Consider the following 20,085-nt stretch of genomic DNA (forward strand, 5'->3'; position numbering starts at 1 on the left):
ATGCAAGCTTAATCACCCTCGAGACAGTGTGCATCCCAGAGAGGAGAAGTTCCTTTCCGAAGCCGTTTCCATCTGCTTCCTGGAAACTGGTACCTCCTCTCACGGCCAGGGCAGCCGTGTGGGTAATGTAATCTAGCAAAAGCCCTTAAGCTTCAGAGGAGCACTCGACGCTGCCTCGGGCCCTCCAGCCTTGATTGCCTCGCTGTAGCTTGCATCCTGCACACCTTCATTAATTATTCTGTTCCGACGCGTTTCGAGATAGGAACACCCCGTAATCATGGAGAGCTGCACAGAAGAGTCAGAAGGCAGCGCTGTATTTCACAATTTATTCAGTGGAGTGTATCCGCCCACAGTGGGCGCTGACCACCCAGGACGCTGGAATACTGGTAAATTGAGTCCTTGCAACGCTGTACAGTGTTCACCCTAAAGTAGGTTCTGACCTTGTGTGACATCTTGTGCATTGTTTAAGCCTTGAGTAGGTGGGGGGTCCAGGTATGCAAGCTTAATCACCCTCGAGACAGTGTGCATCCCAGAGAGGAGAAGTTCCTTTCCGAAGCCGTTTTCATCTGCTTCCTGGAAACTGGTGCCTCCTCTCACGGCCAGGGCAGCCGTGTGGGTAATGTAATCTAGCAAAAGCCCGTGAGCTTCAGAGGAGCACTCGACGCTGCCTCGGGCCCTCCAGCCTTGATTGCCTCGCTGTAGCTTGCATCCTGCACACCTTCATTAATTATTCTGTTCCGACGCGTTTCGAGGCAGGAACGCCCCGTAATCATTGAGAGCTGCACAGAAGAGTCAGAAGTCAGCGCTGTATTTCACAATTTATTCAGTGGAGTGTATCCGCCCACAGTGGGCGCGGACCACCCAGGACGCTGGAATGCTGGTAAATTGAGTCCTTGCAACGCTGTACAGTGTTCACCCTAAAGTAGGTTCTGACCTTGTGTGACATCTTGCGCATTGTTGAAGCCTTGAGTAGGTGGGGGGTCCAGGTATGCAAGCTTAATCACCCTCGAGACAGTGTGCATCCCAGAGAGGAGAAGTTCCTTTCCGAAGCCGTTTCCATCTGCTTCCTGGAAACTGGTGCCTCCTCTCACGGCCAGGGCAGCCGTGTGGGTAATGTAATCTAGCAAAAGTCCTTGAGCTTCAGAGGAGCACTCGACGCTGCCTCGGGCCCTCCAGCCTTGATTGCCTCGCTGTAGCTTGCACCCTGCACACCTTCATTAATTATTCTGTTCAGACGCGTTTCGAGGCAGGAATGCCCCGTAATCATGGAGAGCTGCACAGAAGAGTCAGAAGGCAGCGCTGTATTTCACAATTTATTCAGTGGAGTGTATATATATATATATCCAGTATGGGTCCTTCTGGAATCAATCCCATTGCCCGGTGGTGCATCAGCCAGCAGGAGCCCCAAGCCGGTTCGTAATTGTACAGTTCCAACGATAGTAACGATGCACACTCAGAAGGGAATATATGTTATGTTATAGATGATTTGCAGCGCGCACAAATACTCTGGAGTGTCCTGGCGTGTAAGCAGACTGTGACCTAGAGAGTAAAGATTAATTAGTTGGGTTGATTGAAAAGGTGAGTTTTAAGTAGTTTCTTAAGTCCTGGGTGTGCCACAGCTCGTCAGGAAGATTGTTTCATAAGATGGATACTTTTACTGAAAGAGACTAGCCCCCCAGCCTAGTGTGACGAAACCGAGGAGTAGTCATCCGGCGAAGAGAAGCAGAGCGCAGAGAGTGGCTGGGATTATAGAAATCAAAACGCTTCTTGATGTAAGTAGGCCCTAGGTGTTGCAGGGCTCTAGGGGCAAGGGTGAGAGCCTTAAACTGCACCCGCTGAGCCACAGGAAGCAAGTGCAGATCACGCAAGTGCAACCTCACACTAGATCTCTTAGAGATATTAAATAAGAGTCTGGCTACCGCATTCTGAATCATTTGTAGTTTATTCATCAGATAGCCGGGGAGGCCGATGAACAATGCGTCGGCACAATCGAGCCGGGAGAGGATAAGGGCCCGAGCAACCATTTCCTTAGCCGGCCGCGGTAGCAGAGGGTCTTAAGGGTACCGAAGCAGACACTGGTGAGTTTCTATTTGATGTGATCTGAAAACCGGAGATCATCTCCGAACCACACCCCTAAGTTCTTCGCTGGGCCACCTTCAAAGTAGGGGCATGGGAAATCAGGAGGCCACAGGGCTTCTCTGAAAAACGGAGGAAACTGGCCATACAAAAGTACCTCAGACTTCTCCTCGTTGTACTTGAGTTGGGCCCGTGCCAGCCAAACACAGCCATAAGGCACATCTGGGCAATGCCAGTGTCCAGGTCGGAGCCTTTCCAAGTAAATAGTAGCTGGGTGTCATCAGCGTAAGCCAATATTTTAGCGCCCAGCTCCTCAGCTAGGAAGATCAGGAGGGGTCAGATAGATATTAAAAAGCAAAGGACTCAAAGTGGATCCCTGAGGGACCCCGGTCGATAACTTCCTAGCAGAGGATGAGAAGGGGGCATCCAGACCTGCTGGGTGCCCTCATCCAAAAAAGATTTTAACCAATCCCAAACGGAACCAGCAATGCCAATGGATAAGAGCCGGGCAAGAAGGAGCTGGTGAGGCCCCGTATCGAAGGCGGCAGAGAGGTCCAACAAAATGCTGCCCCCGTCCAAGCACTCTCTGATCACCTCTGCCATTTCCACCAGCGCGGTCTCTGTGCTGTAGGTTGTTCTAAACCCGGATTGGGCTGGATGAAGAGCCCCAGAGGTTTCTACAAAGATCTCAAGCTGGCGGAAGATCACCTTTTCGCACACTTTAGCCAGGGCCGGCAACAGAGAAATAGGGCGATAATTGGTGGGTACAGAGAGGTCTGCGGTAGGATTTTGAAGAGAGGAAGAAGTTTGGCCTGTTTCCATTGCGCCAAAACAGTAGCAGACTGAAGAGATACATTAATAAAAGCAGCAGCTTCTGAATACACAATCTCAGGCACCCCCTCTAAAGCTCTAGCTGGGCACGGGTCAGAGGGTATCCATTCTACTGGCGGTCGCCAGTAGGTAGTTATAGTTAGGACCTAGTTTCCATAGGAAAAGCATTTTTTTTACTTATCTACATCTTTACCACCAATTGTTGAATCTTCACAAACTTTTCCAAAAAAAGTGTGCCAGTGATTCTTGTTGTGCATGGAATGTTTCAGGGTGATCCATGAAACGGGGGTCGAGAAAAAGGGGGGTAAAAAAAGTGCATTTCCCATGTTAATTCCCATAGGAATTTTAGACACGACTACAGCCATAACCACTTAACAGAATTACACCACACTTGGCAGAAAGGTAACTGTTGTGCCAGAAAGCCATTTTTGCAAATTGGTGCAAATCCGTTCAGAAGTTTGGGAGATAATAAAGAAAAAACTAATTTGCTTATCTAGGGATGCAAAGGCTCCACAAACCCTCCCGATCTCGTGCGGAGATGTGACTGGCAGCCAACAGTACAACCAGGAAGATTTGGCAGCCATCTTGGGACTCTGATTCAGCTGAGTCCCTGAAAAAGGTTAAAAAAGAAAAGGGGGCAGGGAATGAATACCCTGACCCCTTAGCTCTGGTGCTGGGGTCCCAGAGGGACCCCGCCACAGCAAAGTGCTTTGTTTTTTTAAATGTTCACTGAAAATCTCAGCAGATCCATGACTCCAGTGAAAATTTTAAAACAAAAACAAGTGTGGGCTCTTACGCTCATTTGGGAAAAAAGCGCTGGGTGTGCCAGGTACCAAGGACATTATTTAAAAGAAATAGGGAGACACACAGGTCACCCCCTACTGAGGTTGATGGAGCCCTGGGGTCAACCACCTCCCCAGGCTTTATTTATAAAAAAGGAGGGGGCACACTGGGCCCCTTTCCATGTGCTCTATAAGCCCCAGGGCCCACCACCTCCCCGCGCCTGATGAAACATTGATGGAGGGGCCACATGGACCCCACCCCTCAAGACCCGGGGACCACCCCCTTCCCTGAAGCTAAAAAAAATGTAATGGGTGGGCCCTACATACTCACACCAGGCTCCGGGGACCACCACCTCCCTAGGTCCAAATACTTTAAAAACAATGGGATAGGGGCTGCGTTCTCCACCCTAGGGACCACCACCTTCCCTGGCCAGGCTCTTAAAAATCAAACCCCCCTCCTGGAGCCAATAATGGACCTGGGGACCGCCATCCCCCAGAGCCGGCTCCTGCTATGTCCTGTGGTGCCCAACCCCAGGACATAGCTGTTTGCTTTAGCTTGGCGGGAACTGTAAGCATGGGGACTACAGAGGGTTTAGTGGTTTTGATTAGTGCAATATTTTAATATGAGCGACACAGCAAGAAGATTTTTGGAGCCAATGGCAACAATTAAAGTGTTTTGCCATGTGCATGTACCCCAGAAATCTTTAAAGATTGGAAAAGAATGATTATTTTTTATAATGTGCTGGAGGAGAGAATTCCAGATGCTGGGTTCTCTACCTGAATGCTCTGTTAGGAGAAGATTTATCTTAAAAATTGGGGTTTGAAGATATCATTTATTTTTGCTTTAAGAGTATACGAGCACTTCCAGTTAATGTGAGATTTTGTGAAAAATATTTGGAAGTATTGATATTAGACCTTGGTGAGTCCAAGACAAAAAAAAAGACATTATTTACAAGTCTTACTTTGGATGTTGGTTGATGATTCCCTCCCAGATTTGGGAAGAAGTTACTTGCTGTGGTAAGGAAAGAGTCTCAGAACGAATACCTGTAAGTTCAGCACTTTTGGCAAAGTACAAAACAGTAACCTGTAATAAAAACAAAAAGAAAGCAAAGTTGTATTTTCTGCCACCAAGTTCGAAAAGCTGAAATGAAATAATAATGTAATAATAATATATTTCACTTTTAAGTACTGTAAACCAATATATACCAATCTCGTATTTCTATTACTTACATTTTAATTATGAAACTGATAAAACAATGCTCTCCTATTTCTACAAGTAAGTTATCTTCAGTCATGAATGATGTCTCAACCAACACAATTATCATTAAAGTTTACGTTTCCAATGCTCAGGTTAGTCTGAGATGTTGACAGTATTTTAGAAGAGTACATCACTTAAGCCAAAAGGCTCTGCTCTTAGCCCAAAACGTTTTAACACTTACCTTTTTCTGCTTGCCTCCCTTATAAAGCCTATTGGTCTCAGTTTTCACCGTTATTCTAAAGACAACGAGGTGATTCTTAGACTGGATGGGGATCCAGTTGCCTTATAGGTCCGATCCAAAAACTGCTCGAGTGCAGCAGCCACTAAAATGATCATGTTTGGTCAACTTCTGACATGGTTGCATGCCTGGTGGTCTAAACAGATCACCTCCCCTGCTTCTATTGTCGCTGCAAGGAACAGGAGGATCATAGTAGATGTGTTTCCTTCAACCAGAAGATCAACAAACTTATTTCAACCACCCATTACCTCATGAAAATCACTCGAAGAATCCTTCCTTTGCTTCGAATAGCCAAGGAAAGTCATTATTCAATTTCTAACATAATCTACATATGGTTAGATTATTGCGACAGCATATACGTTGCTATTCCTACACACAGCATAGCCAGACTCCAACGGATCCAAAATGTTGCTGCAAGCCTGACTCTAGGTTTGAGTATTTGAGAAGATGCAGCAGAACTTCTAACCACTTGCAAACTCTTCATTGGCACTCGGTAAAAAAACAAGGTCTGTTCAAGGCTTTATTTCTAAGTTTCCAAAGCCCTCCAACAAATATATGGGAACGCGCTTTACAAAACTGAGAATCAGTGACAACCAAACAAATTGCACGTTATAGAAGCATGCCAGCACAAAACACACTGGAACCTGCTGCACTACTTAACAGCTGAATAGCAAGTATAAATAAATATAAATAAAGTAAACACAATGCTCTGTAGCAGGCTAAACTGTTGTGCCTGCAAGGCAACTTGTCCGGCTCTTTATAATACTTCAAACCGATGTGACCTCTCTAGTCACCCGTCACAAGAAAATGAATAAGCTACTTTAATAAATCTGTAGTCAGCTGCTTATGATATGTTAAAATATTTTGAACTGCTGACGTCCAGAATACAGAGGAGAGGTAGCTATCTCCTTTTTGCCATACAATATAAAGCACCAAGTAGCTTGAGCACTGATCAGGAGTGTGTGCTTTCAAAACATTACAAGCTATTTCTTAATGTTTTTAGATTCATAGATTCCACATGTATTACAAACTATCTGCGACCATACTGAAGGACCAAAAGACCAAGCATTGCATGACCATGTATTATTAGAAACAAAATAACAATTACCAAAGGTAAAAAAGATACTGCAACTCACATTCCATATATTTATTGCAGTACAGCCCTGAAGAAGTCAACTGCTATGGACGAAACACATTGGTAGTCTAAGCTATAGCGTTTGATAAGTTTGAATAAGAATAGAAAATGAAGAATTGACAATACTTTGAGGTAGAAATTAGGACTTTTTTCTTCATGTTAATGTTGATTGTGGTGCACCCCTACCTTAAATTGTATTATGTGATTTACCCAGAGTTTCCATCTTGGCAGCAGGTGCTTGTAGTGAGGGCACGCAGACAAATTAAATTGCTGACACCTACTCACACTGGACCCAATGCAGAGTCTCAAATTTTCCTTTGTTTGAGACCCGTAATGTTGACAGGAGAAAAACATTCTTTCTGTTTTTCCTGACCATTATCCTCTATCATTTTCAGATATTGTATGCTGGGAGTTGTATGGGAGTGAATGTTTTTGTATGATTGAAGTGACTATGTCGGTATACAATCAGGAGGACGTTGAGTAATATTGTATATGTATTTATTTTTAGGATCTTGTTTCACAATTATCATGGTTATAAAAGAATTGTACCAATGATATAATGCATTGTATAAAGAATGAACTCTTAAAATGAAAAAAATGATTTTCTATTTTTAAAAAATGGTATGTTATAAAACAAAAAAAATATTAAAACTTTGATATAGCAATCTTTTGTCACTGGTATATCTGAAAAACTGTTGGTAAATGAGGGAAATGTTGTGATATTTATGTGTCTTGTTTTCCTCTCTTTCCCCTGACCTTAAAATATTATAGAGGGGGTCCCGTTATTTTTGCTATTACCTACTCACACTGAAACATGGGATAGGTGTGGTTATTCATGGTCCGCTGCCGTGCTTTTTTGGTGTATCACATCTGAGTTGCTTGACCTTATAAAGCAGCTCTGTCTCCCACCTAGTCCCTCTATTTGGCTACTGAGCTCCTTGGTGACTTTCAATATACTTTATCTCATCTATGGAAACATGATATCAGAATGAACGTAGAACATTTCATTAAAAATAAATGAAGATGATACAATGACAAGCAGCACTTCGTACTCTACCATGTTCTTGATCCTATGTACAGTATTTTTTAAACAAACAAATAAATACAACTGGAGGAATGCACGACTATTTAGTAGCCCCTAAGCTCACCCAAAACCTCACACTAAATCTTCGTCTTTATGCTCAGACTCGCTTTACCCATGCTTATTCTACACAGAACCGTTGCCTCGACTCTATATTCATCTCTCCCACAGATACTAACCTCAGATACCACAGCCCTCCATATTCAGTCTACTAAGCTGTAACTCTCGACACAAACGGCCTTCCCACTTGTTCTCAAAGGCACTAATTGCATCCCATTCTCATTACACCCACACACCCATTCTCTCTATGCAGGAGAGTAGTTTAGTTGTGGTCTGGGTAATATGGATCTTCAATCTGATTATAAGAGCAGAGAGTAACATAACATAACATAACATGTGTATTTGTAAAGCGCACGTTCACCACTACGGGTATCTTGGCGCTGAATAACAGATGTTTGTTGTTACCCAACTCAATGGTACTCATTTTATCGACCTCAGTTGGATGAAAGGCTGAGTGGACCCGCCGGGATTTGAACCTGTGACCATGAGGTCGAACACAGGCCCCTGGAGTAGACGCATTAGTCCACTGAGCCACCAGACCCGGCCAGAGTAGTATACTAATTACTGCAGCTCGTGGTGGAAATGGATGAATCCTCAAAGACTGAGTAGGGAGGGGTGAAACGTCATATGTTTATGTGTGGCAGGGGGTAGAAACATGGGGCAGCTAAAAAAGGGTGACAGGGCAGACCAAGGAGTGCAATGTGCGTTAATTTGGTGCAGGAAAGCTACAGGGAAATGAAGGGAGAGGACAGAAAAACTAAAGTGCTTTTATTTGTATCTTAAGTAACGAGCGACCAGAGTGGTGAGTAAAAGTGGCAGATTTCTTTTAAGTCAGGCGTTAGCCGAGACCTTTGATTTTACCAAACATATGCATTTAAAATACTTCCGCATAGGGGCTTTCTGACAGCTCTCTTCTTCCAATGGTCTTCTGTAGTGTCATTCACATTTAGCTTCCACCAACCACAGAATACAGCACATTTCAGCGAGTGATTAATTTCTGTGTGAGGGATGACACTCCATCCAAGCTAAATGCCATCACCCACACAGAAGGTAAACTCCTTCACTGCCAGCGACTAGCCAGACACTGATTTTAAAAAATATCTATTTTTTCTTTATTTGTTTACTTTGTTATGGCCAGTAGCTCCCAAGACACTGCTACATGGCTCATGGCACGGCAAGCAGCATTAATTTATTAATAGGCTTCCCACCCATTATAAAATAGCCGTCTGTGTGTGCCCGTGCATGCGTATCCATTTTTGAGTTGGCATCCATCACTGAACTGTCTTCCAATCCATTCAAAGATATTTGTCCGTGTTTGTGCACACATGCTCATACTGACAGCCATCTTGAAATGCTTTTTCAAACTTTTTAAGAAAAAACATTAAAAAATGCTTTTCATGTGCACCCATGGGAAGCCAGGTTTGAATATTTCCTTAAAGATTTATTGCATAAGCATTGGAAGGCAACCACTTGTGCATGGGCAGGGCTGTGCATACACAGGCATACATTTTTTGAAATAGCTTGTTCAGTAAAGGTTTCCAATTTTTTTTCTCACAAAAATTGGAAATGCAAATAGGCTGTCAGCCACCACGACATCTGTTGGTTTGGCCAATACCGGTTATTTTTGAGTGCTGATAACAGGTGGGAATAGGGTAAAGCCATGATGGAGGTGAAGTATCCCATTTCTGAGAAATTAGATAAACAGGTAACTCCCATGTCATCATCTACTAACTCTAAAACAAAGTTTGCTTTTGGCTTGGCTTAAAGGCATTCCAAAAAATTAATTTGTAAAAATATGTAAATTCGGACTGTATGATGCTGTACGATAAACTGAGTTTCGATAATATTGAATACAGCATACATTACCAGTATATCTCTTCAGTGTGATTATTATTAATCCACAAACACTCCATTATTTTGTGACAATGCACACATAGCTGCTATACATACACCACAAAAAAAACAATTTTCTACCCTATAGACAACAGACACTTCCAGAGCAGTTGTAAAACGCTGCACACCAACATGTCAATGCTTAATTGAAATCGGAACTATCGGTTACATTTATAACCCCTCAAATTTCATTTTACAAGATGCATATAGTTCACCCACAACTCTATATTTCCATAACCTTTGAAAACTTGGCACTTTCTCAGCTTCCACTTAAGATGTTGTAGTCATCAGAGGAACTGTACATCATATCCACACCCATGACATCTACAAGACTCAACTCATATCGTAATTGATCAATAGAGCTCTGGAACACAGACGGTGATGGGTTATCATTTGTCACTATTAATGAACACACTCATTGTCAAGTATTCCTGAGATATATAGTGCAACAAAAGCTAATCAAAAATTTAGCCTGGTATATCATTTGCTTTAATGCCGCAGTATTCAACATCTTTGTTAAACATACACAATCAAAAGACTGACATCAATTTTCGCCCCTGGATTATTTCCGTGTCAAAGGGCTTAACATTATATGATTTGCTTTTGCAGTCAAATGTAAATTATTAGATGTTTGGGAATAAATCTTGTTGAGCCTCAACCAATATCAATTATGCGGGAAGTAGGTATGTCTTCCATGCACAACAAGCCTAACGGCTAAAGCGGTTACCTCGAACCTGGGAAACTGTTTTCGAGTCTTGGCAGGGAAGCTCATCATCCTGTGACTCTGGAAAAATCCCTTAATCTTCCTGTGCCTACCTAAATGAATGTGTCCGTTTGCAATGTAACTGGTGCTCATGTTAAGTGCTCTGATACCTTTGGATCGAGTTTGCACAATATAAACCCCCCCTCCAAAAAAGGCTCATTATTTCAGGCCAACATCAGAACTTCCTACATGGGGGTCTCTAATCTTTTCTGTAATGAGATCTTCTGATTAGTGAAAATCATCATAAACTGTTGAAGGCCAGGTTTCTCGTACATTTTTATCAGACACCCTCTCTCCCAGCTTCATTGACTTTAAACTAATGTTCATCAAGCCCGATACTATGGTTTGAACAAAATACTGTGACTGGGAGTTCTATGATAGGGCTGCCATGTGTGTCAGTGAGTACATGGTCTGTGATGGATGTATGAACATGTGTGTGGATGAATGAGATATATGTGCATGGGTGATTGAGAGCCTGTGTCATATGAACTTGTAGCAAAGAACATACTTTTCACTATACGTGGCACAGTTACATGTACAGCACAAATATACAACCATTGCTTTTTAAATGCGAGAAATTTAAAAGTGCAGAAAAATGTTATGCAAACATTTTCATAATAAGGAACATTTTAATGCACTTCATGGAGACATTTTCTGCACTTTGGAAGATACAGCCATTTTATTTAAAAGGGAGAAATTTAGTTATAAATATGGCTGCATACCAGCCACTGGGCGATACCAAAGGGGATGATGGACGGAGCATTTGAGCATATCAAACGCCCACCCCCAGTCAACTGATCCGGGTTTAATCAATCATCATTCTTTAGCTCACTCACCACTCCAGTTCAGCTACTGGGAGCAAGATGCCTGCTGTGTGTAAATGCAACACTTTGAAGTGGGAGAAAATTTAACTGAAGATTTAACTTTATGTTTATATGTATCACACAAAACTCATCATGTTTAATTCTCTCGCATGTCAAAAGTGTTTTTACAAACAACAGGCATTTTACTCCTAGTGGCCTGTAGACATGGTGCCATATTTATAATAGGAAAATACAGTCATTTGTTTACATATGAGGAATTTAAAGTGAAGAAACATGCTTCATAATACCCTAGGACTTAATTGGCTCGGTTTAAAGTAGAGAAAAACATGAAGCGAACGTTTCTTAGGAGCATTTTTCTTCACTTTAAATTTCTCCCATTTAAAAGAAAATGACTGTATTTTTCAGTTATAAATATCGCACTGTGTCTACCAGCCTCTAGGAGCAAGATGCCTGCTGTTTGTAAATGGGACAGTTTAAAAAGGTAAAAATAAAAAGTTAACTTAATCATTAACTTTAAATTTCCTCTCATTTAAAAGCATTCAGAATCATCATCGTATTCTCATGCTCCAATATTGAGTTGAGAACAACATTTATTTAAGAGTTAAATGTTTTATTCTGAACCTCTGCGACTCACCTGGGTCCTAAAATCTGTTCATTATCAGGCACTGCTATCAGCAGCCTGATAATAATGTAAAAAAAACATCGCCTTTCTTTACCTTTAAAAGGAAAACGCAACACTTATTTATTGCAGTTCTTGATTAAAAATTAAGTTTGGGAGCTACTCTGCCTGTTACTGCAAGCTACTGGTAGTTCGCTATCGAGTGTTTCGAGACACCTTGCCTTTTCCTTCAGCTTAGTAGCATCCCAAGACCAGTAAAAAATGTCCCACCAGCACTTAGACATTGTCCATGAAAAATATTGTGAAGAACGACACACCACCAGGTATGAGCAACAACAGTATGCAGTTCTACCCTGATGCTGCATTTAGGTGTTGCACAGACCCTCAAAATAGCCCTCACTTAAAGTGAGCATTTCCTACAGTATAAAATTCTTAGCACTCTGATGCATGTGGTACCATAGTTGTGTCAATGTAAATGCATATCATGTTTTATAATCGGCTACCCTGTAACTTGGTAAATAAAGTTTAAAGCTGGGGGAGGGGCGTTATAAGCTTCCGGGTGCTCTGTAATATTTGGCTAGTAATTGTGATATTACCTTTCACATAAATGCAGTTTTTTATAAAAGGCCCCCTAACAGCCTGCAACTTTGCAAGAGTTATAAACAAAGTCCAATCTGGTGATTCCATACATTTCATGTTTAGAGTCTTTTTAGAGGTGAAAAGAAGTAGCTGATTTTGGACAAAGCATTAAAATCTGAACATGGGCGATTTTATCACTACTGACATGATCAAACAATTATGTATGAAGAGAAATTCAAATCTGCTTCACTCGACAAGGTCAAGCTCATGGGAAAAGGCCGTAATTGTCTCCATTAGTCATATGTTCGCATTGTGTCTTTTTTTGTTCTTATTTATTATTAAACATCTGGGAAATTCAGAAATGCTCACAATTGCAATTGGTGGTCGCATGCCTAGTAAGCTGTGGATATGTGGTGTGTAGACTTGTTATGATAGTGGCATCATAAAGCTATCACATGCATGATATGAAACACATAACCACCCCAAATGCCTGCATTATGAGTGAATCTTTAGATTTGGCCATAGGCAGCTTCAATTGTCCTTAAGATCTCATGTCAAATTCTTTAAAAACAAATAAAAGAAATACAAAGTGATAATGGGCTTTGGGTGACCTCTCTTCAGTCAGCCATTGTTTGCCATTCTCTGGAAGGGCTGTGCATCAAAGATGCAATGTCCTACTTTGGTGTTGGTGATGGAGCTCATGTAGTCCTTTTGTTAGTCTACAGCCAGTATGTTCTCTCTTTGAAGTATTTCCTAGGATAATACAATAACATTTAAATTGCCAGTTTATGGGGTTTTTGTTTAGAAAGTACCTGCTGTTTGGATGCCTTGGTATACTATTCACTAATCTCGATTGCAAATTCATTTGTTTTACTTTGCTCTCCTGATAACATGTTGTTGGATTGACATTGTAATTTGATTAGAAAGTTAAGATGTGCATGTGTACAGACTTTTTAAAGATGCAACGTAAATACTGGTCCTTTGTCAAAAGTATATTTTGGCCTAAATGCTTTTTAAGTACTCAACTTAAACCTTATAGTCTGACTTAATTTCAGAACATTCTTCTTGGGGGGCACATAATAATCTTGCTAATGCAGTCTGTTCAAGAAAGGGGCCACACGCATGTTATGATAAATGCAGTTTATTCCGTACTATTCACGTCAACTTTTAGTTCTCTTCACATGCACATAGAAAATGCACAAAATTGGGTTTGTTATCATATAGATGCACACTTGTGATCCTGAACTAGTAAATTAATCAGGGAATACATTTATAGTTGAATTTATCCCCCTGACGAAGGGCAGTTGCCCGAAATTCTTTGGGGTACCTGTGTAATGTGTTGATTGATTCTGCCATTGATATGCATATGGGAAGAATCATATGAATTGTACTTTGACGAACACATGAAGCAAAACACAAAGATGAAAACTCAAAATAAAGGAATTTATGAATTGCATAAAATGTAAAGTTTATTGACTGAAGTGGATGAAGATTTGTAAAGCAACAATTATTTCGCCAAGAGTGCTCACAGAGTCCAATTCTCCTTGTCGATGGGTGTCAAGTTTGCAATTGTATTCAATACCTCAAGGATCAGGAGGTGATACTCAGAAGCACCTAAGAGGATTAAGCAGAAATATTTTTTGCCAGAAAATCCCACAGACACAGGGTGTGCAATCGTCACCTAATTACTCAAAGGGGCCATTAACACAGCCCAAGATGGAGCCTCATTATGGGGTTTTCTTCCTAGGACAGTTGGGGAAACACAGACCAAGTCACGCAACAGTTAGTTACCAAACACTTGGCCTACGTAAAAGTCAGCCATGCTTTATCAATGCATTAGTGTCCACGATACTCTCCTATTTCTGACATTGTCTTTCACCCTAAAAGAAACAAAGTATCTTCTTTCAGCTTCTAAGAGGAGATGGTGGGGGAGGGATAAGGGGAGGTTACCGTAGACGTTATTGATGTACTTAAACCTTCCTCCTAAGGGAAACTCATAGCTTTGTCTCCATGAGGTTTTATCAAAGGTTACATCAAAAGGATATTGATTCAAGGTCTCGAGTGACGTCCATGTGATCCGAAACTATGTTCCCATTCCACTTACACAACCTTCTAGCATTTTACTATTTACCATCAAGGGTCACCATGCTGGGGGGCGTGGCTTCGCTGGCTGCAAAGTGGCTGCATCTTGAGTGGGACCTGCTGGCCGAGTGCTAAATCCAGCATCATCTGGAGGCTGAGGCTCCAGGCAGGCCTCGGAGTAGCAATGTAGTTCCTGCTCCACTGGGGCACACAGAGGACCCGAAAAAGCCAGCCACCGGCTGTATGTGCTGTAGTGACAGCGCAGGCCTGTGAGTGGTGTCAGCCTACGTGCTCCCATGCGGCAACAGGAACAGAGCCAGAAGTGGTGGAGCATAGAAAGCAGCTTCCCCCTGTGGGCTATACGTGGGAAGTGCCGCTCCGGCCGAGAATATTTGCAAACCTTGATGGCACAGATCTGTATGCCGTACACTAGCAGAAAGGCACATACATGCGCTGAAGATTGACATGCTGCCTTGAAGGTGGGACCGAGCCCGGGTCTGTGGTGGAGTGGCTGCGCGGACTGGATGGAGGAGTGCTGGCTGCTCGGCTGCGTGGCGAGCAAGGCAGATGGATTGCCAAGACAGACTGTGGGGAGACTAATGGACTGTGGCCTGAATTGTGCAGGAGGAGCTAAAGATCTGGAGAGCTGTAGGTGCTGGGGCTGCTGCGTGACTGGGACTGTTCCCACCAGGGGGCCGGGCCAAAAAGGAGGGAAGGTGTTCAGCGAGGGGAAATCGGAGTAATGAGGGTAACCCCTGATCAAGAACCAGACGTGTGGGGTCCCTCTATCTCCTCCTCCCTCCGCCCCTGCCTGTCCACTCCATGGTGGCCCCAGCGCAGCATCGGAGTGCTGACTGGGATGCAGCAGTATTGGACTAACCATTGAGGATACATGCACCGGGCCCAGAAGTAGTGACTGTGGTGAGTCGCTGCTCCTTGCCACATCATACAACGCTGCTTGCGCAACTTCCACCTCCAGAGTCCGGTGGTCTACTAGTTGTTTTGGGGAGGATCTCCTGTCAGTGTCTGGCCTTGCAGCGGATCTTCTTCAACCCCCCCCCCATGAACACTTGGAGGAGCAGACAATGAAGGTCCTGGACCCCCCGCACAGGCCCAAAACAGAAGCCATAACTCCTAGACAACAACACCCCAGCTGCTGACATTGCGTTGGCCCAGCGCAGGAGAGAATAGTGAGGATCGCGGCGGGCCGCCCGGACATCTGGTGACTCATGCTGGGCTAGTGCATTGCTCTCTATCCCCTGCCAGTGGCTTCCTGGATTCCCCTAGTAATATCACAGAGTACTCCACCTGCCACAATGGATAAATCAGACACCAAACAATATAAACTTCCATTTGATGGCAGGTGCTATGCCCGACAGGGGGAGCTGGCACAAGAGGCTGAAGAACAGGCCACACAGCCTCAGGAAACAGGAACACATGATGATGACATCTGTTCGCTCCTGCTAGAGGTCACAACCGATCTGCAAACTATTGACTCAAAGTTGGAACATCTTACTGCTCGTCTGGACCAAGTAAAACAGCGGGTCGACAAACATGATACCTGAATAACACATCTTGAATCCAGGGTGTCCGAAGCAGACGACATGCTGACCAAGGAGAGAGAGCGTCTGTTGGAAATGGACAATGTGCTGGAGCTCTTCTAAGCTAAAAATGAGGACCTAGAATCCCGCTCTAGAAGAAATAACTTTTGCATCATTGGGGTACCGGAATCCACTGTGATCTCCAGGATAGAAGACTATATGGAGTCCGTGCTGCATCAGCTCTTTGGAAATGAACTGTCCGCGTTTAATATAGTGGAGCGGGGCCACAATGTGATTCTGAGGAGAGCAAGAGAGATCAACCACCAGGGAAACGTCATCTCCTATTTCCCGGACTTCAGCCTCACGGTGCAGGCCGCGAGATAGGAATTCCTCCCGGGAAACGCATCCTTCAACAGCTTGGGGTGGCCTATTCCCTCCTTTAACTGGCCAAACTGTGTATCCCATGAGACGACAAGAAGTAGTTCTTCACTGACCCTAAAGCTGCGCTGTCTTTTGCAAAACAACTCGGCAAAACCAGACGGTCTCTATCCAAATTTCCCAGGCAGTCGGAGAAGGGCCGCACTAGTAATGATTAACAGCACCTGTGGCCCTGCCGTCCTGAAGTGACCCTATTATTTGAAACCCGAGGTTGGCAGGCTGGTAGATCATGCCTCTTCTTGCTTTTAATGTGCGCCCTAGGATGTCCAGATACTTCCTACAATGGGATTATATATTCTCCTAGTCCCCCTAAGTATATACTGCTCTGCCACACTGGTCCAAGTGGCAGGGTTGACTGCCTGGGGAAGCTGTGCACTCATGGGATAATTCTCTAAAGTACTCTTTATGATTATGGACAGGGGCATTTGTGGGAGGGTGGCTATTTCGACTCAGCCTGTTTGGGGTGGTTGCAGTGGGTGGATGGAAACTTGTTGGGATTTTTCCTACAGTTTTACTCTGGGATGGGTTGGGGCTTAGGGAGGGGGTGGGGATGTCCTGCCGTTTATGCAGGGCTTTTCTGATTTACATGTTATGATGTTGGAATGCCCTCTTCAGGGCACCCACATCATCTGCACACTAGCCCAACATCACACACAATAACGCACCGCAAGCACTGTGGCACAATCAATCAGGGATTTTAAACCACGCTACTCACCCATGAGGGTCTCAAGGTGCAGGGGTTGGGGGGGGGGGGGGGGGGGGGAGTGGGGGGGCTCTGGTTCCGCAGAAGAGCCAGGTCTTGAGGCTCTCCCTAAAAGTGTGCAGAGTAGGGGAGCATTCGATGTTGACTGGGAGCTCGTTTCAGGCTTTGGCCACAATGTAGGAGAAGGCTCTGCTTCTGCGGGCTCTGGTTCTGCGGATGCGCATATTTCTGCTAGGGCGGAGGTTACTTTTGGGTACGTGGAAGGTGACTCTTTCATTGAGGTATTTGGGTCCGGTGTTGTGGAAGGATTTGTAGGCGTGGGTGAGTAGCTTGAAGGTTACTCTCTTATGTACGGGGGAGCCAGGGCGGTCTTACAGGTGTTTGGTGATGTGCTCATGACGTGGGATGCTGAGGACGAGTCTGGCCACGGTCTTCTGGATGGTCTGGAGTTTGTGTAGCAGGGATTTGTTGATTCCAGCATAGAGAGAGTTTCCGTAGTCCAGTCTTCTTGTTATGAGTGCGTGGGTGACGGTCTTTCTGGCTTCAGTGGGGGATCCACTTGAAGGTCTTGCGGAGGATGTGAAGGGTGTTGAAGAAGGTAGAAGCAAAGGCGTTGATCTGTCAGGTCATGGTGAGGGAGGAGTCGAGTACGATGCTGAGGTCCCGGGCGTGGTCCGTGGGGGTGGGAGGGTGCGGAGGGCCACCATGAGTTGTCCCAGGCTGAGGGCTGGGTCCAAGGATGAAGACTTGTGTCTTCTCTGAGTTGAGTTTCAGACAGCTGCTTCTCATCCAAGATGCAACTTCTTTTCATTCCTTCTTGGAAGAGGAGTCTGGTGGTTTTGGAGTCCTTAATGAGGGAGAGGATGAGCTGGGTGTCGTCGGCATAGGATCCATGCTGTCTGGCGATGGCGGCGAGGGGGCCATGTAGATGTTGAAGACCGTGGGACTGAACGATGATCCTTGGGGTACTCCGCAGTTGATCTCTGTGGGTTCGGAGAGGAAACGCGCGAGTCTGATCCTTTGTGTTCTGCCAGCAAGGAAGGAGAAGAGCCAGTCAAAGTGGTTCCCTGTATTCCGGCATCGTGGAGTCTGGCTGCGGTGGGAGACTGTGTCGACGGCTGCAGAAAGGTCAAGCAAGAGGAGGGCTGCGGTGTGGCCTTGGTAGAGAAGCATGCGGATGTGTTCTGTGGAGGCGAGGAGGGCGGTCTCGGGCTGTGGTTGCTGCGGAATCCAGATTGGGAGGAGTCAAGGGTGGCGTTCTTTTCGATGAAGTTTGTCACCTGGGCGTTAACGATCTTCTCTGTGACTTTGATTGCGAAGGGAAGGAGAGAGCTGGGTCGGTAGTTCTTCAGGTCAGCTGAGTCTGCAGAGAGTTTCTTGAGGAGGGGCTTGTCTTTTGCGTGTTTCCAGTCGTCTGGGAAAGTGCCTAATTCGAAGGTGGTGCGTCATAGCTCGGGCGCTATGGCGGCGGCTCTGTGGAAGATGAGCTGCGGGCAGGAGCCCTGGGGATTCCTGAGTGAGTGCTCTTCATGGTCATGGTGGTATCATTGGTGGTGACCGGGGTCCAGGCGGTGATGCTGGGCCGGCTCTTCATACCTGGAGGGAAGGGTGGTTTCTGGAGTCTGCTCGCTCAAGTTGTCGTAGAGGGCCTTGATTTTCAGGTAGAAGTAGGAGCCAAGCTTGTTGCAGAGGTCCTGGGAGGGAGTAACGTCTGTGGCTTCGCTTGGGTGGGTTTGGTGTGTTGCTGGATTATGTTGATGAGTTGCTGGAGTTGGTGAGGTTTATGTTCCTGATGAAGGTCTTCTTGGTGGATCTTATGTGTTGGTGGTATTCTGTCATTGCGTTCTTGGAGGTGGTCAGGTCTTCCGTGGTTTTGATGTTTCTCCATCGTTTTGATGTTTCTCCATCGTTTTTCGAGATGTCTGCAGGAGCGTCTGGCTTCTTGGAGGTCTGTGGTGAACCAGGTGGCCTTCAGGGTGCTTTGTCGGTCGGTGGTGTGTAGGGGTGCAAGCTTGTTTGCGCAGTTGGTGATGCAGCGGTGTAGTTCCTTGGCTGCAGACATAGCATTGGTCGGGAGGGGGTCGTAGATCAATCAATCAGTCAATCAGTGAATTTGTAAAGCGCACTACATAGCCTTGAGGGTCTAAAGGCACTGAAGGGAGGGGGTGCTGCTACTTCTTGAAGAACCAGGTCTTGAAGAGCCTTCTGAAGGTGAGCATGTCTTGGGTCTGCCACACGTGGGTAGGGAGGGTGTTCCAGGTCTTGGCGGCGAGGAAGGGGAAGGATCTGCTGCCGGAGGTTGTTCGTTGGATGCGCCGGGCGGCGGCGAGGGCGAGGCTGGCGGAGCGGAGCTGGCGGGAGGGGGTGTCGAAGTGGAGTCTGTTGTTCAGGTAGGCTGGTCCAGTGTTGTGGAGTGCTTTGTGTGCGTGGGTGAGGAGCTTGAAGGTGATCCTCTTGTTGACGGGGAGCTAGTGCAGGTCTCGGAGGTGGGAGGTTATGTGGCTGGGTCGAGGGGTGTTGAGGATCAGGCGGGCGGAGGCGTTCTGGATGCATTGCAGTCGTCGTAGGTGTCTTGCCGGAATACCTGCGTAGAGCACTTGTAGATACTGCGAAGCATGCGGAGGGTGTTGTAGCAGGAGGAGGAGATGGCGTTGACCTGTTTTGATATGGAGAGGAAGGAGTCGAGGATGAATTCTAGGTTGCGTGAGTGGTCCGTGGGTGTTGGTGCTGTTCCCAATGTGGTCGGCCACCAGGAGTCGTCCCAGGCAGAGGGGATGGGGCCGAGGATGAGGACTTCCGTCTTGTCTGATTTCTGTTTCAGGCGGCTGCTCCTCATCCACTCGGCGACTGTCTTCATTCCCTCGTGGAGGTTGACTTTGGCTCACCAAAGATGGAGTCCTTGGTGAGGGAGAGGATGAGCTGGGTGTCGTTGGCATAGGAGATGATGTTGAGGTCGTGCTGGCGGGCCACTTGTGAGAGGGAGGCCATGTAGACGTTGAACAGGGTTGAGCTGAGGGATGAGCCCTGGGGTACGCCGCAGATGATGTCAGTGGCTTCGGATCGGAAGGGTGGGAGGCGGACTCTCTAGGTTATTCCGGCTTCTTTGAGGCATGTTCTCAGTGTGCGATGGCAGACCGTGTCGAAGGCGGCTGATAGGTCCAGGAGGATGAGGGCTGAAGTTG

The 20,085-nt window shown here is 45.4% G+C and overlaps 2 protein-coding genes across 2 annotated transcripts in view; both read right to left on the reverse strand.

The window, feature by feature from the left end:
• The window catches only part of LOC147726514 (molybdopterin synthase catalytic subunit-like), a 111,066-nt gene extending 106,310 nt beyond the window's left edge, over positions 1 to 4,756 (reverse strand). The window contains exon 1 of the mRNA XM_086960621.1: positions 4,652 to 4,756. The gene's annotated coding sequence lies outside the window, so the exon portion shown is untranslated. The remainder of the gene's footprint in view (positions 1 to 4,651) is intronic.
• MOCS2 (molybdenum cofactor synthesis 2) overlaps positions 1 to 20,085 on the reverse strand; it is a 39,369-nt gene that overhangs the window by 4,591 nt on the left and 14,693 nt on the right. The window contains exon 2 of the mRNA XM_086960623.1: positions 4,652 to 4,773. Within this exon, the coding sequence (XP_086816749.1) occupies positions 4,652 to 4,773 (122 nt within the window). The remainder of the gene's footprint in view (positions 1 to 4,651; positions 4,774 to 20,085) is intronic.

This window comes from Lissotriton vulgaris, chromosome 3_1 (assembly GCF_964263255.1).
Source record: "Lissotriton vulgaris chromosome 3_1, aLisVul1.2, whole genome shotgun sequence".
In the NCBI taxonomy this organism is placed as follows: Eukaryota; Metazoa; Chordata; class Amphibia; order Caudata; family Salamandridae; genus Lissotriton; species Lissotriton vulgaris.